The 24,965-nt window shown below is 38.9% G+C and overlaps 1 protein-coding gene across 3 annotated transcripts in view; it reads left to right on the forward strand.

The window, feature by feature from the left end:
• Window positions 1-4,720: 4,720 nt before the first annotated feature.
• Window positions 4,721-24,965, forward strand: part of LRRC7 (leucine rich repeat containing 7) — a 385,857-nt gene continuing 365,612 nt past the window's right edge. For all 3 annotated transcript variants that reach the window (XM_055339299.1, XM_055339300.1, XM_055339301.1), the window contains exon 1: window positions 4,721-4,817. In XM_055339299.1, coding sequence (XP_055195274.1) covers window positions 4,721-4,817 — 97 coding nt within the window. The remainder of the gene's footprint in view (window positions 4,818-24,965) is intronic.

Below are 24,965 nucleotides of genomic sequence, written 5' to 3' on the forward strand. Positions count from 1 at the left end.
GGGGGTAGCTTCCTAAGAAGGTGTCAGGAGCTGCCAGTGAATGACTGAGAGGGAGGACATGAGTTGGGGATAAGGAACAACAGCAGTAAGTGAAAGGTCACTCCCTACCTCAACCACCTGGGTCACACCAGTAATCCCAGAACGTATGGTTTCTTTCATGGCATGATTAGGAAAGACAGGTTTATTCATTCATTCAAACAACAGATAATTCGTGAATGCCAAACACCATGTTAACTTCTTCGCTTCACCAATAAAGTGGAGAATAAAATCAGCATCAATCCCTGCCTTCATGGGGGGATGGTAGGAGCAAGGTAGACATTAAGTAGAAATTCTCAAAGACTAATATATGATTGCAACTTGTGATGACTGTTAGGATGGGAAACTCTGGGCTGAAGGGTGGAGCCTTATTTTGGGATCTCATTAGATGGCAGTGTCACAGTGATTCCTTCTTAAAAAGTGATATGATGACAAAGACTGGAAGGGTGATTAAGAATTATTCAGATGGAGTAGGAGGACTCATCTGAGTCAATAGGAGCGTTCTACGGAGAGTCCCAGAGACAGGAATGAGTTTTAGGTGTATATTCAAGGCCCTTAGCTGTACTCGGGGCGGAGCTCCATGGTTGAAAACCATAGTTGTACGAAAAAGTGTCTTTCTGCAAACAGGCTCCGAGGGGGGTCACTGTGAAGCACTTCAACACTGAGGAGTTCAGGTGCTCAGTTGTCTCTGAAAACCCTCATATGGAATCCTTTTCCAAAGCTTCACTTCCCTGCTCTTGTTGACTAATCCAGAATTCTTCTGTGGAGAATCGTATCTTTACCAGCCAAGTGCTAAGTGGGGACTTCCAGGCATGCTGTGCTGTCTACTGCAGTAGTCAGTCACGTGGGGCTATTGAAACTGAAATTTAAATAAATTGAGGAAATTTTCAAAAACCACAAATGTGGTTCCTCATTCACACTAGCCACATTTTAAATGCTAAATAACCCGAGTATGAATAGCAGCCCCTGTATCAGACAGCACAGATGTTGAAAATTTCCGTCACCACAGAAAGTTCTACCACACAGTTCATGTAGTAGCTAAAAGCCTGGGCTCTTGAATCAGACAGATCTGGGTTTAAATCTTGGGTTTTGCACTTACTCTCTGTATGATGCTAAGCCAGTTACTTGACATTTCAGAAACTCAGGTTAACCATGGATAAAACAAGAAGGACGTAGATACTGTATAGATAAAGAACCTAACATCACACCTGGAGCATAATAGGCATTTTAGAGATTCTTACACCTAATAGCTCTACTCTCTTAGTTCAATACTCTTGTCCCCCAGTGACTCAGTCATGCTCCCTCTTCCTCCTCCATCTAGTGTAAATTCACTCAACCATATTCGAACCCAAGCTTTGCTTCCCTTCTTAACTAGTCATACTCTCAACCCAGTCCACGATTCTGGATTAATTAATTAATCCAAACGTGTTCTCTCATCCAGATGAGCTGCCAAACCTTGTTGGAAGAAATCATTTCACTCTCGAGATTATCAGCGGGCAGCCCTCTGGCTCATCTGGTGGGTCACCAGAGTACTTGGCGAGCCTTTGACGGTACCTCTTTGGCTAATCTTTTCATTTTTGATGGTACCTGTCCTAACTGCATTCTCTCCACCTTTGTATCAGCAAGTGACTATATCCTGGAATGAACTCACTGAACTTCTCTCTCCCGTATATTTTTTTATTGATAGAGGCCCCCAAATGCCAGTATTGGGATCAGTATAAGGCTACTTCAGAAATATTTGATTAATGTTAAAGACATACATCTGCGTGGCTGTGACTCCAGCATGCTGAATGAGAATCTTTTGTACTGGGAATGGGGGAATTTGTACCGTTTAAAGTCTCTCAGGTGGTTTTATGACCTAGGTTTGGGGAACACACCACCAAGAGAGTTGTAGACACCTTTGCTCATAATCTCTGATTGCTTTCTCATGCTCCTTAATATTAATGTGTCTGCCTCTACTTCTTCCCGCCAGTTGACATGTAGGTTGCTCTTTTCAGAGCTCTTCAGTGAGTTGTCAGAGCATCTGTCTTGCCCGTGGTCATCACACTTAATCTCTCCTTGCTGGCACTGTGAACACACTCCCACTGGTGGCTTGCCAAGTATGAAAGTGGCGCCAATAGCTCCTTTGCTATGTGCTGGCTGTGTTCCAAAACTTCATTTTTGGTCTTTGACCATTTAATGAAAACTGTAGATCATAGACGACACACTGGTGGAAGAGTTCAAGCAGCTGGGAGTGTGATTTCAGGAAGATGGAAGACTCACGGTTGTGTGATAGTTTGAACATGAACATTGCTCTGCAAAATTTTAAGTTAATTCAAAGTGTGTTTTCTCCTGTGCATAACGTTTAACATTCCAGGGAAAAAAAGAACTTTCAATGCTGTTTTGAATTGTTTGCATCTATTAGTGTGTTGTAGATATAATTTATAGTGAGTTTCTTCGGCCCCTGTTATCTCTTTGGTGGTTCTCAAAAACTTAAAATAGCACTGATAGGTGGAGCATTGGTGGTGTAGTGAGCACAGTGCCTTCTGAAGCGTCATTGATAGAAGGAGACATTTCAGTGCAAATAGCTAAATGGTCAAAACTCAACATGTAATTAGCAAATAACCTTATATGCAAATATATATTTGTGTAGTATAGTTATATAAATATCTATTAGTTACACTATTTATGTATAGATATAGATTAATGTAAATATTATTGTATTTAAGAAGAATTTTCTCACTAAGGGTGCTTGGGTGTCTCCGTCAGTTAAGCGTTTCGACTCTTGATTTTGGCTCAGGTCATGACCTCAGGGTTGTGAGATGGAGCCCCACAACCAGCTCAGAGCTCAGCACAAAAGGCTGCTTGAGATTCTCTTTTTCTCCTTCTTCCTCTGCCCCTCCCCCTACTCATACTGTCTTTTTCAAATACATACATCTTTTAAAAAAAAAGAAAAATTTCATCATTATTATTCATTACACAGTGGTAATCTCAAGTATCAGTCTTCTAGTGGAATTATAATAATGATAGACTCATGGAAGTGATAGATTAAGAAACAACTAGAAAAAGATGAAAAGTCAGAGAACCTTGATTAAATCTCTGTTGAGCCTTTTATTTCATGTGTGGCCATGAGCAGGTCACTGAGCATTTCTGAGCCTTAGTTTCCTCATCTTCAAAATGATGTTGCAGGAAGTCATTGTAAAGACAAAAATGGAATAAATGATTAATGGTAATACATTATAAAATATATTTATTGTAGTTGCTAAGGTCAAAGGGCACTATACAATTTTGAGATATCTTCTAAATTGTCTAGGAAACATACACTATGTAGCACTTTAGTTAATTCATGAGGATAACAACCCACTTTTATCCATCTTAGTATCCGTGAAAGATTAACATAAGTAAATCTTAAATCTTATTAGATAAAATGAAGTATATTTTACTGAGTTCTTTATTTCCGAAAGTTAGCAATTCATATGGTTGGATGTTTTGTGTTTTTCTAACAACCAGGACATTTATTTAGCCAGAATTTTTTTCCCTCATCATTACTGTCTGTTCTTTTTCTTTATTGAATAAAGGCGAGCTTTCATACTTTTCCTAACGTACTGGACATTTAAATTTTAGTATATGATTTCATTTTTATTTGGGATAATTTTGATAAATAATAACTACATTTGTTGAGCCCTGGAATTGTGATAAACACAATGTAAAGCATTTTACATGTGTTAACATATTTGATCCTCATGACAGTCCTATGAGAGGGCTTATGCTTTCCTCATTTACTGATTAAAGATGAAGACACAAAAGTAGGTATCTCTCTCTGAAATCACGCTTTAAGAGACAAAATGGGAGTTTGAACCTAGGCCATCTGATTGCAGAGCCTAGGCTCATCATATTCAAGTCAGGCTCCGCCGCGTAATCTCTTGCAGGTCTGCTTGTGAGCATTCTTAGAATGAAGCTTTGGGCACCACAATTCCTGTGGGGGTTGACTTGGAGGCATTCGATTCCAATAGCAACCATATAAGTAAAATTCTCCTGGAGTCCTACTAGTGCTTTCTAACTCATTATATGGAAACAAACATATGGAATCAATTTCACATGGTCGCTAGGCAGAGATATAAAAGGAAAGATATTAAATGATAAAGAACTTTCCTTTTGCATCTCTGACTGCCCTCGGTGGTTTTATAGGGTTATCAAAATGAGTAGATTACGTGCTGGTGGCACAAAACTGTAAGGTCCACTGAAACCAAAAATACCACATAGAATGTGCTGTAAAATATGCTAACTCAAGTTGCATTTGATTCATTTATTGCTATTTTCTCATTGTTAGCATTTCAGTGTTGTCAGCGTGGCTAATGTTGCTAGGAGGTGAGATGTTTTATTAACCTGGGGTTAGGGCTTCAACGTACACATTCAGTTCATAACGATCTCTAATTGGAGAATGGGCTTATGAGTTTTGTCCATGTGGTGTTTTTATTTATTTATTTTTTTAATTTAGAACTCCTGGAAAAGTCAAGCCCTCCCCTGTTTACGACATTCCCTACTGCCACTCCCTACTGTCTGATTTCTTTATAGATACTGAATAGTGTTGTCCACTGAGCCTCTGTAGGTACTTGAATTATTGACTCTTGATTTAGTTGATGTAAAGAGCCAAAATGTATCAAGATTTTGGTATTAAAATTTATTTTTTGTTCTCTCTTATAGGATGGAGAACCTAATAAGGGGAAGGAATCCCCCACAATATCAGAGAAGTCCTTGTAAAGAAGTTCGTGCAGCACTTCGGAAGAGGCCTGAAGAAGAGTGTAAGTATGTTTAATAGGACTAAGATATGTTCTAGATAGATTTTGGTGAGTAACATTTAAAATAAAGGATTAACTTTTAAGTGATTAGTCAAATGACAGAAGTACTTAATAAATATTTGTTGAATTAAATTGAACATTTTTTTTTAATATGATTAAATGATACCTAGATTCAGACAGTAGGAACATTGTTTTCTTACAACTTTCTTACAAGTTTCTCTTGTACTTCAAGATGTTCTACTGAGTTCTGTGTTCAAATAGGTTTGGAAAACGCTGCATAATCTACCATGTTTTCATACCATAAATATTAATGTTTCTGAGGAGGTCTGAAGTAGAAGAAACTTTTGAAATGTGTTTAAAATCATTATGTTCCACTTTCATTTAACCAGACTCTTTCAATATTTTTTTTTTTGACCTGAGGACTCTTTGAAAACCACTGCATTAGACTAAAGAATAAATGTCAAACGGTAAACAAAAAACCATAAGTCAAAAGGGAACATTTGATTAATCAAATTTAGAAAAGCATTTTGAAAGACGGAAGTTATTTATCTTACTATAAAGTCATTTTACTCCATCAGCAAATTAGTCAATATTGGAATATGTGATCGTCTATGAGGACTTTATTTTAATATTTCTGGTCTGTAGCATTGTTGGAGACACTTGACACAGTATTTGCATTTTAAGTTTATAAGATGACCAATAATACTAACTTTCCTCCTGCAGTGTGCACATAATTATTTTCAAGGAACTGAATCGCATTCTATCATGGCAAAAATGTATGTGAATTTTGTCCTTTTAGAGAAACTTATATTTTATAAGGATAGAGCTAATGCAGTGGGGTTTTTGTCATATATGGCTTAATAGACTTGTAGGATTATATTGGCATTTTAAATTACTTTGAAGTACAATGTTCTGAGTAAAGAACAAGTACATGAAAGTTGGGCCAACTCATGGCAAGTAGAGTGTTTTCATTCTATTTTGTTTTTATTATAAAGTTCAGACAACCTGATTGGTTATCATCTGTGTCATTCAGTATAGTGTTAATTTTTTTTCTTTTTTTTTAATGTTGGTTTTCTTTTAATTAATGGATTTACTGCTTCTAACACTATAAACAATTCCCAGTTAAAACTAAAATTTGAAAATTAAGATGGAGTTCTGGGCAACATAAAACTGAAACTATAGGATACAGACTCTTGCACAAAAGTACTGCTTTTTGGTTGGGTTCGTAGGGAAGCTCTGTGGTTTCTCCTCTGTGCTGGTTTAATGCAATTAACTTAGTCTCTGGTATATTTCTTCAGAATTCATTTTAAAATTTATAAGGGATTTTGGTGAATAAATCTATCATTGATTCTCTCAGAACTGATATTTAGTATGTATATATATAGTGATTTTGCAAAATTCTGAGTTAGTCTAGGATGGAGGTTGACCACTGGGTCCACTGACAAATCCAGCCTGACACCTGTTTCTGTAAATAAAATTTTGTTGAAACGCACTCATCTCTTATTTTATTAGGTGTTGTGTGTATCTGCTTTCACACTACGGAGGAAAAGTTGAGTAGTTATGACAGAGACTATATGGCCCACAAGGCCAAAAGTATTTATCTGATTCTTTACAGGAAAGGGTTTTAAACCCAGTTCTGGGTCATTGGTTCTCAAAGTGTGGTCTTCAGACTAGCCACAGTAGCAGCATCTGGGAACTTGTTAGAAATGCAAATTTTAAGAGCTGCCACCCACATCTACTGAATCAAAACCTCTGAGAGTCGGGTGCAGGAATCTGTGTGTTTAGAAGAACCCTGCAGGCGTTCTGATGCAAGCTCAAATTTGAAAACCTCTAGCCTAAGGCAAATGACTGACTGCAGAAAATGGTAAATCATCATGGAGACAAAAGACTAATAAAGGTACGCATACGTCAGAGTTAAGCCTTACCACTGTTTCATGTAAGGTACATAAAATAACTAACTGACGCTTGTATTATAACAAACAAGTTGTCATCAACTGGAGGGTGGCAGTCAGGGCAAGTTTTCAAATATCCTTACAGGAAGTCAGTTGGGTTGACTAAGCTATTGAACATGGAAAGACATAATGAGAAATGAGAAACTTGTAAAATGTTATTCTCTTCCAGAGAGGTCTTCATTATCCCTTGTTAGTATAATGAGCAGTTCCTCTTGCCTTGTTACAGACCAGTGTTAATTCCCTAAGTAAGAAGCTTCTTTTTCGGAATGAAAGCTGCGTATCACATTAGTTAATTAAGACATTAGCTTCAGAGTCACACAGAAGGGTTTATTCTCTAATGTGACACTTAATGTGACCAGCTGCAGGAACCTGGGTATTGCTTTTTTAATCTAAGACTCCATTTACTTATCTGAAAAATGAGGATAATGATAGAGTCTACCTTGTAGGGTTGCTTTGAGAATGAAAGTTAAATATTTATAGAGGCATACCTTGGAGAAATTCCAGACAATGGAATTGCCATGAAGCAAATAGTGCCATAAAATTAGTCAAATGATTTTTATTTATTTTTTTTTGTTTCCTAGTGCATATGACCACTAGAAAGTGTAGTCAGTCGATAATGTTACGTTTAACAGAGTGATGTACATACCCTAGTAAAAAAAAAAAAAATCCTTTATGGCTAAAAAATGCAAACTGTCACCTCAGCTTTCAGTGAATTGTTATCTTTTTGCTGGTGGATGATCTGGCCTCGGTGTTGATGCCTGCTGACTGGTCAGAGGGGAGGTGACTGAAGGCTGGGGCGGCCAGGGCAATTTCTTAAAATAAGACAACACGAAATGTTGCCCCATTAATTGACTTTTCTTTTCACAAACGGTTTCTCTGTAGCATATGATGCTGTTTGCTAGCATTTTACCCACAGTAGAACTTCTTCCCAAATTGCGGTCAGTCCTCTCAAACCCTGCTGCTGCTTTTTCAACTAACTTTATGTGATATTCTCAATGCTCCATTGTCATTTTAACCATCTCCACAGCATCCTCACCAGGAGTAGATTCCATCTCAGAAAGCCACTCTCCTGGCTCATCCATAAGAAGCAACTTCTTATCTGTTAAGGTGTGATCATGAGATTGCAGCAATTCAGCACATCTTCAAGTGCCATTTCTAATTCTAGGGCTCTTGCTGCTCCCACCACATCTGCAGTTAACTTCCTTCATTGAAGTCTTGGAGCCCTCGAAGTCATCCATGAGGGCTCAAATGAACTGCTTCCAAACTCCCGTTAAAGGTGACACTTTGACCTCTTCCCTTGAATCACAAATGTTCTTAGTGGCATCTAGAATGTTGAAACGTCTCCAGAGGTTTTCAATGGACTTCACCCAGATCCGTTAGAGAAATCACTACCTATGGCAGCTATAATCTTACAAAACGTATTTTCTAAGTAATAAAAATTAAAAAGCTAAATGATTCTGCAATCCATGGACTACAGCATGAATGTTGTGTTAGCGGACATTGAGACAACATGAAATCTCGTTGTACATCTTCATCAGAGCTCTTCAGTGACCAGGTGCATTGTCCAGAGCAGTCATATTTTGAAAGGAATTTTTTTCTAAGCAGTAGTTCTCAACCGTGGGCTTAAAATACCCAGTAAACGGTGCTATAAATGGATATGCTGTCACCAGGCTTTGTTCCATTTATAGAGCATAGGCAGAGTCGATTTAGCATAATTCTTAAGGGCTCTAGGATTTTTGGGACGGTCATTGAGCATTGATATGAACTTAAAGTCACCAGCTGCATTAGTCCCTAACCAGAGAGTTAACTGTCCTTTGAAGCTTGGAAGCCTGGCATTGACTTCCCCCTCTAGCTAGGAAAGTCCTAGATGGCACCTTCTTCCAATAGGAGGCTATTTCAGGGCTCCTGGGTGGCTCACTTGGTTGAGCATCTGACTCTTGATTTCAGCTCAGGTCATGATCTCGGGGTCCTGAGATGGAGCCCTGTGTTGGGCTCTGCACTCAGCATGGAGTCTGCTTGTCCCTCTCCCTCTGTTCCTTCCCCTACGCTCGCTCACTCTCTCAAATAAATAAATAACATCTTAAAAAAACATAAAAGAAGGCTGTTTCATCCACATTAAAAGTCTGTTGTGTAGTGCAGCCACCTTCATGAATTATCTTACCTCGATCCTCTGGGTACCTTGCTATGGTTCCACATCAGCACTTGTTGCTTCACCTTGCACTTGTATGTTATGAAGACAGCTTCTTGCCTTAAGCCTCGTGTACCAACCTCTGGTAGCTTCAGACTTTTCTTCTGCAGCTTCCTCACCTCTCTGAGCCTTTACAGAATTGAGAGAGTTAGGGCCTTGCTCTGGATTAGGCTTTGGCTTCAGGGAGTGCTGGGGCTGCTTTGATCTAGCCAGACCATGAAAACTTTACCCATATCAGCAATAAGGGTATTTCTCTCTCTCTTTTTTTTAGAGAGAGATTTATTATCATTTTTAAAAAGATTTTATTTATTTATTCATGAGACACACACACACAGACAGAGAGAGAGAGAGAGGCAGAGACACAGGAGGCAGAGGGAGAAGCAGGCCCCATGCAGGGAGCCCGACGTGGGACTCGATCCCGGGTCTCCAGGATCACGCCCTTGGCTGCAGGCGGCACTAAACCGCTGAGCCATCCTGGCTGCCCTCTCTTTCTTATCATTCATGTGTTCACTGGAATAGCACTTTTAATTTCCTTCAAGAACTTTTCCTTTACATTTACAACCTACCTAACCATTTGGCACCAGAGGCCTAGCTTTCAGCCTATCTTGGCTTTTGACATACCTTCTTCATTGAGCTTAACTATTTCTAGCTTTTGCCTTAAAATGAGAGCCATATGACTCTTCTTTTCACTTAAACACTCACAGGCCATGATACGGTTATTAACTGGCCTACTTTCGATATTGTTGTGTCTCGGGGAACAGGGAGGCCTGAGAAGAGGGAGAGAGATGGTGGTTGGTGGAACAGTCAAAACACATACACTTATGGATTAAATTTGCTATCCTACGTGGACACAATTTGTGGCTTCCCAAAACAATCCCAATAGCAACAGGAGACAGTACTGGTCTCAGACAACCAGGACAGATACAATAGTAATGAAAAAGTTTGAAATTTTGCAAGAATTACCAAAATGTGACAGAAAGACATAAAGTGACGTAAAGTGAAAATGCTGTTTGAAAGATGACACAGATAGACTAGCTCCATATTAACCTTTAATTTGTAAAACTCAATTATCTGTGAAGTGCAATAAAACGAGGTACACCTGTAGTCATTACTTGATATAGAACCTCGGACGTAGCAAGTTTTCTTTTCTTTCCTCCCTCTTCCTTTTCACTTGTTCTCCTTATTCCAAACTAAGAATCTCGTGTGAAGATAATGAGCATGTTTCTGATCGCAGAAATAGAAATTAATAGAAAGTACTACCGCTATTTTTAAAAAACAATAATGCATAGCAAGCAACAGGCTGCACAAAAATGACATAAATCTGAAATTCTTGCAGCAGTGTTAGGTAGCAATCCAATGGTAGGTAGTAATTTTCTCACACAATGGCATAGCTCTTTCTCTGTTATTCTACAAATTCCATATGGGATCTTGACCAAGACTTGCTGGGTCAATTGCCATGGAAAGCTGCCACCTTAGAAAACCACCATAGAAAGCCAAATGGTACTGGCTTCTCTGTACCGAGAATTGGAAGGAATAGTAGAGCTTGACTCCTTTAGATGCAAGGAGAGGCCTGTTTCATTTGGACATATCGCATACAGAAAATTTTGCTAGGTACCATAAGTCATACTGCTTTCTTTTACAATTTTTTATACTTTTCTGCAGTATTTTCAATGTGAAGATCAACCTTAGGTCCCCAGACATAACTCTTAACCAATTATGTCATGTGAATTATATCTTGCTCTTCTACGCCGAGCATAGTCAAGCAAATTTTCAGTAAAAATAAATTGCTTCCTACAAGACAGACTTTGAAACATGCTCAAGTTCTATCCCATTAAGAAAACAAAGGTATAAATTCTGTCCTCCAGATCCCAGCCCCATTCAGCTACAGCAGTACATTCTTGTTTTACTCCTAGGTAAGCCTCTGTAAGAGTCATCTATACTCATTCCATCTATTTATCTCCCACTCACTCCTCCAAACCCATGCAGTCTGGATCCTTCCCAGCCACTCAACTGAAACAGCTTTCATTCACACCACCAATAATCGCGTTGTGTTGCTATTATTTGTTTTCTATTGCCATGTAACGAATTCTACAAACTTATTGGCTAAGACAGCACTCATTCATTACCTTGCAGTTTCTATGGGTTGGTAGTCCAGGGTGGGTTTAGCCAGCTTCTCAGCTTCAGGATCTTACCAGGTAGAAGTCTCACCATGAGCTCAATTGAGGAAGCATCCGTTTCTGAGCTTACTCAGGCTGCAGGAAGAATTTGTTTCCTTACGGTTGTATAACCAAAAGCCCTGCTTTTTGCTGACTTCTAGCTAGAGGCCACTTTTTGTGTTAGAGGCCTCCTACAGTTCCTTGCTAGATGTACATTCTCAATATGGCTGCTCACTTTATTGAGCCAACAAGGAGACTCTGTCCTCAGGGAAGGTGCTGTCCATCTTTTAAGGGACAGAAATAAAAGAAAATCTACTTTTGTTTAATTCACACTTAATTGATTTGGGGCCCTACCTGCACCATTACCTTATCTATATTCTGTTTCCTAAAAGCAAGTCACAGATCCTACCCACATCTGAAGGGTATTATGCAGGACTTGAGCATTTGGGGGTATGATGATCATGGGACCATCTTAGAATTCTGCTTACTACTTGTTAAATCCACTAGGCAATTTTTGTAATGCTCTTTTTAATTTAAGTTCCTAGCAAGAATCAATACTGTTGATTATTTCTTTCTTTTAAAAATCTTCTAATTGGGATCCCTGGGTGGCGCAGCGGTTTAGCGCCTGCCTTTGGCCCAGGGCGCGATCCTGGAGACCCGGGATCGAATCCCATGTCGGGCTCCCAGTGCATGGAGCCTGCTTCTCCCTCTGCCTGTGTCTCTGCCTCTCTCTCTCTCTCTCTCTGTGTGTGACTATCATAAATAAATTTTAAAAAAATTAAAAAAATAAAATAAAAATCTTCTAAATTTTTGGCTATCATGATATAATACTCTTCTGATTTTTCTCCATCTCTCTGGTTATGCTTTTATATGTACAACTTGCTCTTTCCAGCCATTACATATTAAAATTTCTGGATACTATTTGAAGTCTTCTTCCAAATATACTTATCCATGAACAACCTCATTACACCCACAGCATCAGTTATTCCTATAATTAGATATCTCACAAATTGATACCTCGAACCCACACCTCTCTCCATATATCCAAACATCTGCTTGATACAACCCCAAACTGGAGCTTCTTCCACTGTTTCTTTTTTCTTTTTTTCTTTTCTTTTGGTCTAAATGTTATATGTTATTAACTATCCAAATTGAAAAAGACACAAACCTAGGAGTGATTTTTCATATCTTCTTCTCCTTTTCCCTTTATGTCCACCATAATCTCAAAGGCTTCTTAATTTTACCTTCCTTCTGAATATGTTTTGAATCTATTCCCAAATCATCTTCTCTGCAAAGATTTTAAGACTCTACCAAATACTCCTATAAGTTGTTTTCCTACATGGTGTTCTGAAACCTTTCATTTTAAAATGATTCCATGGCTTTTCACTGTTCATTTAAGAAAGACAAAAGCCTCACTGTAGTTTATAGGACCTTGCAGAGTCTAACTTGTATCCATTCCTTCAGCTTCATCACATACTCTATTCCCTTACTCTCTTTATTCCAACCACATGGGCTTTCTTTTATTTCCTGAAAGTATTCAGTAATAGGTAAACAAAATATGTATATTTTTAAATGATATGGAATCACAGAATAACAACAATGTAAAAAATTACCCTGGAAAGGAAGATTATTCTTTTGGAAAATATTGAATGTAGAAACCAGAAAAATTTAGATAGCTGTATGAAATTTTTGATAATCACAAGAAGATGAATATCTATGAAATAGCTGCAAAGTAAACAATAAGGAAAAAACAGCATTTTTCTTTCAAAAAGCAAAAGGAAGAAATAAAAATGAACATTGATGAAGAAAGGTATTAAAGAAACTTAAGAAAAGCAGACAAAATCTTCACTGGGATCAGTAAAACAAGAATTGACATTGTAAAAATATAAGATATTGGAAGAACAAATATAGAACATCCATGAATACAAAGGAAATAAGACCAAAACAAAAAAAGATGAAGGAGAATAATGGCAAATGTATAGAAATAAAAAATGGAAGTCCCTCCTAAGAATGAAAAGTTGTTCTAAGAAATAAATCTAAATGATTGAAAGAAAAAATAATCAAAGACTTAATTGGTTATACTTTTCAAGATAGTAAAAACATGTGACCACATATTAAAATGTCTTACAGTGTACTATACAATCATTTAAATGAGATCTGCATCTAGACACATCCAGAGAAAAATTTTAAATTATATCATCAGCTCTTTAAAGAGCAAGATACCTGTCTTATTTACCATTATATCAACAACACACAGTATAGTGCCTAGAACTTGGGAGATATTTAACACATATTTCAGAAAAGTGAAGAAAATAATTACTTAACTTTTAAAATAAAAGTGCACATAGGAATCTGACTGAAAGAAAGAAAGAGAGGGGAAGAGTAGAGAAATAAATAGAGAAACACAAAGAAAGAGAAAGAACTGAAGAATGTGAGGAAGGAGGAAATGAAGGGAGAGAGGAAGGAAGAACGGAAGAACAATTTTTTAATTTTAAAACAGATGTCACGAACTCATGGACTCATTTTTTTCCTGTTCTTTCTTTCTAAATGCAACTGAATACCCTGAAAATTACTCAGTGGACCATGGTGAAAGGATTATGAGGGCTTAAAAGAAGGCAAACTGGCTGGGACTTCAGTAATTGAGGATAGACAGTATCTTTTTTTTTTAAGATTTTATTTATTTATTTATGAGAGACACAGACAGAGAGAGAGGCAGAGACACAGGCAGAGGGAGAAGCAGGCTCCCTGCAGGGAGCCCAACGTGGGACTCGATCCGGGGTCTCCAAGATCACACCTTGGGCTGAAGGAGGCGCTAAACCGATGAGCCACCTGGGCTGCCCGGATAGACAGTATCTTTTGAGTATTTCTTTTTATCCATATATCCCTAGACTGAGCACCAGAGAAAACTGCAAACTGGCATTGTCAAAAGACATTCATCATCATCATCATCATCATCATCATCATCATCATCATCCTCAAGAAAAGCCTGCTCTCCTAATCCACAGGAGTGGGACAGGAGAAGCCTAAGTAGATACCGTGGAGATAGCCCTAACCTTTATTCTAAACTCCCAGTTTACAGGCAGTTTAATCCACCTACAGTAGCAGATCGATGAGGCCCTGCCACCCAGTCCTACTTTCTCTGGCACACAGACCTATCTAGTGGTAACAACGGTGGCTTTGAAACCCTGTGACCTTCCACTCAGTGGCATAAGGAGACCCAGACCCAGTAGTTTCTGTGCCTTCCCAGTAAGTAACTCAGTAACATTAGGGAGCCCAGAAAGGCACTTCCACTCTGACAGATGTCACTAGTAGGATTTGAGCAATAGCCCAGCGGTGCCAGAAGAATAAAGCAGACCAGAGTAGCATTAACATTACAAGGAATTAGGAAACTGTCATTGTAACTGAAGCCCATAAAAGTAGGCCAGAATCTACATGCTAAATCTAAACAGGATAAGTGCCTGGTAAAAGTAGAAGATTCTTGGGGCATCTGGCTGGCTCAGTGGTTGAACATTTGCCTTCAGTTCAGGGCGTGATCCTGGGGTCCTGGGATCAAGCCCCGCATCAGGCTCCCGGCACTGAGCCTGCTTCTCCCTCTGCCTATGTCTCTGCCATTCTCTCTCCATCTCTCTCTCTCCCTCTCTCATGAATAAATAAATAAGATCTTAAAAAAAAAAGTAGAAGATTCTTACAGGTTCAAGAGTCTCCTAGAATAATAACCAAAATGTCCAAGATACAATCGATAATTATATATACCAATGGTATTATTATGTATTTGTAAGATAAAAAGGTGGTATTATACCGCTCTGACAAGAGCCAGGAAAACAACAATCAATGAGAAATGACAATCATCTGACACCATTACTACAATGAATCAGATGTTGGAATAATCTGACAAGGAATTGAAGCAGGCATTACAAAAATGCTTCAATAAACAATTACATAATCTCTTGACACAAATGAAAAAAATAGAAAATCTCAGCAAAGAAAAGTTATTAAAAAACAGAAATTATCTAACTGAAGAATTTAATGACCAAAATAAAAATCTTGCTGAATAGACTTAATAGTAGAGTGAAAATGGCAGAGAATAGAGTAAGTGAGCTGGAAAACAAATGATTCAAATTTACTCAATCTGAACAACAAAGAGAATAATGGACGGCAAAAATGAACAGAACTTCAAGAATTTATGCAAAAATAACCAAAAAATCTAATATTTTTATCATTAGAGTCTCAGAAAAGAAATAAAGCATTTGAAAAAAAGTATTTGAAGATGTATTGGTTGTAAACTTTCCCAAATTGGTAAAAGACATAAATTTAGACATCCGAGAGGCAAGATGACCTCCAAATATGATAAACCCTAAAATATCTCCACCAAGATATGTCATAATTAAACTTCTGAAAACTAAGGATAGAGAAGAAAATCTTATAAAGAGCCAGAGAGAAATAAAACCTTGCCCTTTTACCTATAAAGGAACAAAAATTCAAATAATGGTGAAAGAAAACAATAGAATGGATAAAAATAGAAGCATAATAAAACTTTTTTATCTCATATTTTATAGTTGAAGCAAAAATTAACACTTGATAAGGTGCACAATGTATGTAGAAGAAATAAGTAAGGTAAGTACACAAAGTGGGGAGAGTAAAGGGACCTAAATTAATAAGGTTTCTCTACTTCACTTTAAGTGGTAATGACATTGAATCCAGTAGATTGTGGTAAATTACATAGGTATGTTTTAATATCCATAGCAACTGCTAAGAAAATTATACAAAATTATATACTCAAAAATTAGAAATAAATAAAAAATTATGAATCATAAATAAATAAAAATTGAGCTTTAAAAAATCTGAATAACCTGCAGAAAGGAAAGAAAAAAGAAACAGAGGAATGAGAAACCAAGGGAATAAACAGCAAATAACAAAATGGCAGACTTAAGCCTTAAAATATCAGTAATTGCATTAATTAAAAAGGGTATAAATGCTTCAATTAAAAGGCAGAACTTGTCAGATTAAAGACAAGGATAAAGGATAAAAGGCACGACATCACGTGTAGTCTATAAAAAAATCTCTTTAAATTAAAGACACAGGGGGATCCCTGGGTGGCGCAGCGGTTTGGTGCCTGCCTTTGACCCAGGGCGCGATCCTGGAGACCCCGGATCGAGTCCCACATCGGGCTCCCGGTGCATGGAGCCTGCTTCTCCCTCTGCCTGTGTCTCTGCCTCTCTCTCTCTCTGTGACTATCATAAATAAATAAAAATTTAAAAAAAATTTAAAAAAAAAATTAAAGACACAGAAATATTAAATATGAAAGGATGAAAAAGGAGCTATCTCACAGTGTTTAAATGAAAGCTAGAGTGACTAAATTTATATCAGGAAAATTAAGTTCAAAGTTGAACATAATAAAGAAAGTCATTCCGTAATGATAAAGGGACCAGTTTATCAGGAGACTATACTAATCAATCCTTTATATTATTTATTTATTTATTTATCTATTTATTTATTTATTTATTTATTTATTTTTATTTATTTTTAAAGATTTTATTTATTCATGGAAGACACACAGAGGGAGAGGCAGAGACACAGGTAGAGGGAGCAGCAGGCTCCCTGCAGGGAGCCCGATGTGGGACTCGATCCAGGACCCTGGGATCATGCCCTGAGCGAAAGGCAGATGCTCAACCACTGAGCCCCCCAGGCTTCCCAATCCTCAATTTATTTTTTACAAATGTATATTATATTTTCTTAGATTTTCCCTATAACTTTATACTTCTCCTTTAGCCTAGCTTTGTTATAATGTTTTTTTTTTTTTAACAATTTAATTTTCAATAGCTAAGAAATTCCTGGTTAGCATAGTTAGAACCACCATTGTGGGAGGCCTGGGTCGCTCAGCTGGCTAAGGGTCTGCCTTTGGCTCAGGAGCTGCTCCGGGGTCATGGGCTGGAGCCCCACCGTGGGCTCCCTGCTGCTCCGTGGGGGGAATCTGCTTCTCCCTCTTCTCTCTGCTGGTGCTCTCTCACTATTTCTCTCTCTCTCAAATAGATTAAATCCTCTTAAAAAACAACAACAACAACAACAACACTTATTTGTATATAGAGAAATGTTATGAAGGTGTCATGTTTCCTCAGAATGAAACTGCGTCAATATTATGGAAACTGAAATCTGTTGGGTTTCTGAATAATAAGAAAAATTCATTGAAAGGGTTCTTTTTTTATTTGACTTTCTTATAGGCTTATTAGGAATTAATGAACTTCTGTCCTTACGGCAAGAGTATTATACTTTCTATTGGAGACAATATATCTGATATTATCAGGCGGTAACAGTTAAAATTATTGTTGTTTTCAAATAACTGCTACCTTTCCAAATGTCAAAGTATGCTTCTATTAACCAGTTTGGTGAAAATCATGGTGATTCGTCATGTTCTTGCCTTCATGTCTGTCGAAAGTTCTTGAACATGATTTAACCCTCCTCCTCCTCTGGTTCAAGGACAGCTTTATAAACACCCATTACTGTAAAGTGTGGTAATAGAACTTGATTTGTGCTTTCTCCATATCAAGTTGTCAGCTGTCACTTTAGCTGTGGTTACTCTTGCTTTTTCTTTTTTTTTTACTTTTTTTTTTTTTTACTCTTGCTTTTAAGCTAAGCTTTCTTCTGACGTCTCGTTTCCTGTTTTAGTTTCCTCCTTCAGAAAGGCGATAAACCACCCACCCTTGTTAAAATTAAAAAATAAATCAGTGTTCATGAATCAAAGATCGAAAACTAATCAATCCTTGGATGATGCATGGTAAACAAGTTAGAGAAATACGGGACATTAAGTGCAGGAGTGGGGCGCTTTATTATAAAGGATCCCGAGGTTACCCTCTGTCTACCTGACCTCACTGGATCCCTGGATACTTGTGTTTCTTTACCAGGTTCCGATTTCAAACCATGTAGCTGTGACTCAGCTCTGATGCTGGTGACCTGGGGCTACTGTCATTTCGCTCATTTGGCTAGGGACTTACGCCTTGGGGGATGGAGAGGAAATCTGATGAAGATCATATCCAGTAAAGAAATTAATGAAATCCTCCGGCTTTATACTTACAGACCTTGCACGTATGCACGATATCAATGTACAAAGGAAGAATTCTTATCTTTTCCTGGACTTCTCTTTATGCTAGAAAACCTCAAAAAAAAAAAAAGGAAGAAAGAAAGAAAGAAAGAAAGAAAGAAAGAAAGAAAGAAAGAAAAAGAAAGGAAGAAGGAAGAAGAGAAAGAGAGAAAGAGAAAGAAAAGAAAGAAAAGAAAAAAGAAAACCTCCAAGAAGCTCCTGGAAAACATTTCCTATCATTTCATGACCTAAATTGTGTTCTGTCTCTATTCATGTGTCATTACTGTCTTCTAGGAAAAGGCTGTGCACTCATTAGCGTAGGACCATTATACGGCGCCAATCTTTAAAGAGTTGATTTAGTATTAAGAGTAATTTTAGATAATGTATTTGTCCTTTGGCCTATCATACACCATATCCCATGCTATTCACACCATATCCCATGCTATTGCTTACAGTATGTATTTGTCCATATTTACTTAGCTATCTTAAAATGTTATAAGGTTTGGAATGGGAATAAGGGATGGAAGAGATGTGACCTTAGAGATCAGGAATCTGGGCATTGATGTTAAAGGATCCCTATATCCAACTCAGTGCCGTCTTTTCCTATCCCAGCCCTAGAGTTTGTGGGCAGTTCGAATTGCCATTATCTTCAGTTTTTTCCTTTAATTCTCTTAAAACTTCCGTTTCCTTCTGGTTTGGAGTAAGACCCACTTCTCCTGCATCTCCCTTTCAAGCCTAAATCACTATTAGTCACACTTTGTCGATGAGGCTATAGAATCTCAGATGTGTTAAGTAATGTCTACAACGACACCCATCTCGTAAGTACGTGTGTCGGAATACAAACTTAGATTTGATTCCAAAAGCTATCTCGTTTTGTTCTATTCCGTTCTATGTAATTCCACTCTGCTCTGTCTTTATTTTAGTTTTTTTAGGATTCACTTTCTGCTTAATCCCAATTTTTTTAAATGTAAAATATCATACACACAAAGAAATGCACATGACATATTTGTACAGCTTAAGGATCATAAATCAGCATTCCTGTGCCTAAAATATCAGAGTTGCCTAATTGCATATTCCTACCCGCCTGCAATTATCTTTTTGTTCAGCACCTTCATTCCAGGAGACCCCTCCTCCCCACTCCTCATTGCTTAGGTCTATCTTTAAGGTGAACGGTTAAGTCCTGCAATAACGCCAATCATGCATATGATTTTAGTAGAAGACAACTCAGGAGAAGCAAGTGGTCAGTGATTTCTCAGTGGCTGGGAAGCCTTACTACATGTTACTCTTTCCATTAATGTCTTAGATTGTGCTCATACGGTGCCGGAACAAAAACCGAAGTTGCACTCAGTTGAATTTTGCCATCACACCTGGAGTTAATACATGTTCTTGACCAATTATTTTGACATGATGTAAAAATAAGATTAAAGAGAGATTAAATTAATGTTGGTTCACAGCCTAGACATTAGAACATTGAAATCATGTTCATGCAAACTTAGTATAGGGTTGATGTATTTTAGACAGCTTTCAGAGTTATAATAGAAATCCAGGCAAATAAATAATGTTTTAAGCTCTTCTCTGGAAAGTTCGTAGGTTTAAGCCAACACGCTTAGTTATTTCCGCAAACAGCTTCCTCCAAGATTCTTTTTAGGATACAAATTTAGGAAAGGTTCTCAGCAGTTATTTTTGTAGCACCTCTGGCTTAGCATGTCATTCATTTGTGTTAGAGCCTCTACCGGACTTCTTTTAAAATGCAAATACCTCTGAGGGGAAACTCTAGTCACATCATGAAACTCTTTAATGTAAAAGTGACTCCAGATCACTGACCTCAAGAATTAGAAGGAACCAAACATCTTCCTGGGCCTTTGGATGCCCAGGAAGAGAAGGAAAGGAAAACAAATACATAGATGAAGAGTTCGAAAAGCGTAAGTTTGGCCTGCTACGTAGTTTTGCCAAGAGTTGGTTCTGTTATCTGGTGAAAGGCTTTTTCGCAGAAGATTTCAGCCGTCTCCCCATCCTTCCTGTCATTTCAGTAGTGACCGCCCTGCTAATTCATTCCTCCTTACGAAAGCTTCCTTCTCCTCCTTGGTGGAGGGCAGGACCCCCTCCTAACTGTCCCAGGAACCCCCTGTGCAGACTGTCAGTGCAGCGGCGGGAGCACAGTATTTCACCCTGTTGCTTGCGAATCTGTTTCCTCCCCATTGGGTTCTAAGGAGCTTGAGGGCAGGTGGACCCTCCTTATTCCATCTGTTGTTAGCACTAATGCACAATGTTTGGCGTAGAGTCCTTACTCCAGTACAAATTCAGAAAAAAAAAAAAAGGCAAGACTTGTAAAATGCACAATATGGTTCAGGACATGATACTTTCCTAGAGTTTAAAGGCATCCAATAAACCTCTTCGATCTCCTAGAACAGTTCTGGAAGCACGTCAGATGCTGACAGCATGTCAGCGCTCAAGCATCAGTCTTAGGACTCCGGCATGCTGGCCTGGGAGACATCGCTGGGGCGTTTCGCAGCAGCCCTGAGCTGCCCCACGGGAGGGGACCACAGGTGGCTTCTAGGGCCAACGTCCCTGAGGCCAGCTGAGGAGCGGATCCGGGCAGCCCACCTCCTGAAGCAGCCTCCTGTCACAGAAGGTGGAGGACTGACCTGAGCTACACACCTGCTTCTCCCTCAAGATCTAGGAGTTAAGTAGATGGCCGCACTCCCTGAGAAGAGTTGGAGAAATGGAAAGTCAGGAATGTTGGGGAGATTTCTCCACAGAGAAATTAGGTGCATGATAAGAAGAAGAACCTCCACGTGCAATGTTCCCGAGAATTTTCTCTCTTAAGCCACTGGGTTTAAACTTTATTTAGGCCCTTAGAGAGCTGGGGTGGGGGGGCGGGGGATTTATTAGGGCAGCCTCTACCCAGGTATCAACCACTAGTCTTTCCCGGATCCTTCTGGGATCAGAGGGGGCAGAGAGGAGAAGCATGTCGATTTCACTCTAAAATTGCTTAATTCTCTAAAAAATATTTTATTTATTTATTCATGTGAGACACAGGCAGAGGGAGAAGCAGGCTCCATGCAGGGAGCCCGACGTGGGAACTTGATCCCGGGACCTCGGGGTCACGCCCTGAGTCGAAGGCAGACGCTCAACCTCTGAGCCACCCGGGCATCCCCTAAAATCACTTTAAACCAAACTATTGACACTTCATTTCATGTTCTACTTATCATCCCAAATAACGTCCTACATGATTATCAGAGCTTCTGCGGTACGACTTAATTCACTCATTTATTCCACAAATACCGACTGAGCACCTGCCCTGTGCCTCTTTCCCTGTTCTGGGTGTTTGTGATACATAGTGAGCAAAAGTTTAAAAACCAGAAGAGGCACGCTTTCCCATTCTCAACAGACGTATGTTCTAGTTGGGGAAAGCAGACATTAAATAAATTAAGTAATAACTTATTAGAAGGCGATCCATTTTGTAGAAAAATACAAGCAAAGTCATGGGATTTAGGACTAGAGAGGGATTTGAGGGCAATTTTCAGTGGTTAGAAGAGAATAGGCCTCATAGAAAGGAGGACATAGGAGCGAGGAGATCAAGGAGTTAGCCACACGGGTCTACTAGTTATCCCGAATCCACGGCTGCTGCATTTAAATTAGGCCGAGAGAACTTGACTGTCCAGAGGTCAGTTTTGGCCTGACGAGCTATGATACGTCCGTACCTGTATTTACAGTCTCCTTTCAGAGAGAGGCTATTATGTTAAGCGTTGCCTTTTTGCAAAATTTAGAAATTTATATTGACGGACACCTTAATCATGAAGTGCCTTCTTTCCTTCCCCAAAAGTATTTCCAAATCTTTAAGTGCCAGCAGCGCACTGCACGTGAGCCTCATGGCATGATTCTCACAGTCTGGTGAGCAGGTGCCCTGGTCCCGGAACCCTAGTGGCCATCGCCACCTGCATCGCTGAGGACTTGCTTAGTCCGGTACAACTGCCATCGTTCTTGTCGGTCTCATTTGGAGAATTAACCTCAGCGTGTTTCTGACCATAAGCACCCATTGCTGATGGAGAATTATGAGCCAGTAAGGACCTCAGGGAGGTGAATACCCGCTTTTTTGAGAAACTTGCCCTCCTCCGTGTTAGACTGTTCCAGATAGGCCTTGACTAGTATTTCTTTCTACTCTATTTTATAGACGTGAAATGGGCATATAGTGTGTTTCATCTCCCTCTGCTGTTCTACAACTTTTAGAGCCAAGTCGACAAATAAACTATAAGACACCTGGTTAAATTTGAATTCAGGGGTAGCCGGGGTGGCTCGTGGTTGGGCAACGCCTTCAGTCCGGGGCCTGATTCTGGAGACCCGGAATCGAGTCCCATGTCGGGCTCCCTGCATGGAGCCTGCTTCTCCCTCTGCCTGTGTCTCTGCCTGTCTCTCTCTCTGTGTGTGTGTCTCTCATGAATAAATAAATAAAATCTTTAAAAAAATATTTGAATTCAGATAAGTAACAAATAATTTTTTTTTTGCATAAATATGTCTTAGACAATATTTAGGGCACATTTATGTTAAAAATTACTCATTCCTCATCTGAAACTCAAATGTGACTGAGTGGCAGTTTTAGAGTTTTCCAGAAAAACAGAAACAATAGGATAGCCATCTGTCTTTCTATTGCCAAAATATGAAATTCAGTCAGGTAAATTTGAAGATCTAATTGGCTTTGTTAAGTGATTCTTGAGTTAGGTAGCATCTAGCACGTAGAGGGGAGTTCTGAGGAACTGTACAAAATGGGTGTTTATATGGAGGGTGGGGCAAGAGGATATTACCAAAAGACAAGAAAGGATTGTCACATCTTTTTTGCCTGGGGGGTGGGGGGGAGGATGGTGGAGTTTTTATCATGCAGGTCGCCTCATTAGTGCTGCTTAGGAAATTTTAGGTGGGTAACAACTCGCATTTCTGCATGAGATTGAAACTGTATCTAAAGTCTCCATTTGCTCTCATATGGGGGCCAATGACTCCATTTTGGGCTTGATGTTTCTTTTTTTAGCACTATTATCTCGGGCACCTGAGCAGCTCAGTTGGTTAAGCGTCTGATCTTTGGTTTAGGCTGAGGCCCTGAGATCCAGGCTCCCGCCCCACCTCCCACTCAGCACAGGAGTCTGCTTGGGAGTCTCTCTCCCTCAGCCCCTCTCATCCCCCATGCTATTTCTCTCTCAAATAAATAAATCTTAAAAAAAAAACCACTATATTTAATTATAGATATAGGCACAGATCTCTATATCTATAGATATAAATAGATGTCTCAGTATATATAGACCTCTCTCTATGTATATGTATGTGTGTGTATATATATAATTTACTAAAGAATTGGCTCACATGTTGGGGCGCCTGGGTGGCTCAGTTGGCTAAGTGTCCAACTCTTGATTTTAGCTCAGGTCATGATCTCAGAGTGGTGAGGCTGAGCTCCGTGCTGGGCATGGAGCCTGCGTAAGATTCTCTCTCTCTCTCTCTTCCCTTCTCCCCGCCCTCACCACCCTTCTCCTTTGCATGTTCCCTGTTTTTCCAAAAAAAAAAAAAAAAAAAGAAGAAGAAGAAAGAAGAAAGAAAAGAAAGAAAAAGAAGAAAGAAAGAAAGAAAAAGAGAAAGAAAAAGAAAGAAAGAAAGGAAAGAAAGAAAGAAAGAGAAGTAAAGAAAAGAATTGGCTCACATGCCTGTGGAACCCAAAATCTACAGCATAGATTTGGTAGAATGGAGACCAAGGGAGGCGCCAATATTTGCAAGACAAGTCCAAAAGGCATCTGCTAATGGACTTCATTGTTGCTCAGAGATCGATCTTTTCCTATAAAAGCTTTCAATTGATTGGATGAGCTCCTCTCATACTATGGATGACGATCTACTTTGCTCAGTGTCCACTCACTTAAATGTCAATCTCATCTAAAAACACCTTCACAGAAACATCCAGAATAACGTCTGACCACGTAGCTAGGTACTGTGGCTAGGCTGACAGGTTGGCACAAAACCATCAGAGTACCCTTTATTTTTTATTGACTGAATCTAGAAACCCTGTTTCAGGGGGTCTCAAGTGAGTTTCTAAGAGTTTAAGTTGTGCCCCCAGTTGGTCTATGTCTTTAACAATGTAAAACTAGTATTATTTACTATTACCTTTTGTTTTGCTTTGTTTTTATTGCTTTTGGACACAAATATATATTTTTCTAATATATTTTCTTAAATATATTGTCTTGTGAGGTCTCCCATATGAGACATGAAATGAGTTAAGCACTGAGTGTTTCAAAGCCTTCAGTATTTAAACAAATCATGTCATCCCTTCCCTCCTGGGTTGGATAATCCCACCCAGGAAGATTCCCACGAAGTTACACAGGGTCACACCTGGACTTGATCTCTTATTATTCTGCATGCATTTTCCTGTAATACGTTCCCTTTAATATTTCTTGTCATTGCTGAATCTTTCTTCATTGCTGATTCTATAAATTTCTGGAATGTTACTCAAAGGCAAGGCAATACCTGTACCATCACCATTAATGATTTTATCACTTTGAAACTCACCTAAGAATGCTTTAAGTGTTTTGTGCTGGTTTTCTGCCTTCTATCCTTAAATTTGTCCAGGTTTTGTGAACCCCTTGTATAGTTCTCTATTTCTCATGTTGTAATTCCCAGTTGCTGTCACTCTGGACTTTTTATCCACAGCTTTAAAAGGGCTGCACTCTCAGTTCCTCTGACCCAGCCTTCTCTCAGGGAGTCATTCTAGATTGTTTTTCTAAAATCCTGTCACTCTGCTTTGGTTAG

The sequence above is a fragment of the Nyctereutes procyonoides genome, unplaced genomic scaffold (assembly GCF_905146905.1).
Source record: "Nyctereutes procyonoides isolate TBG_1078 unplaced genomic scaffold, NYPRO_anot_genome, whole genome shotgun sequence".
Taxonomy (NCBI): domain Eukaryota; kingdom Metazoa; phylum Chordata; class Mammalia; order Carnivora; family Canidae; genus Nyctereutes; species Nyctereutes procyonoides.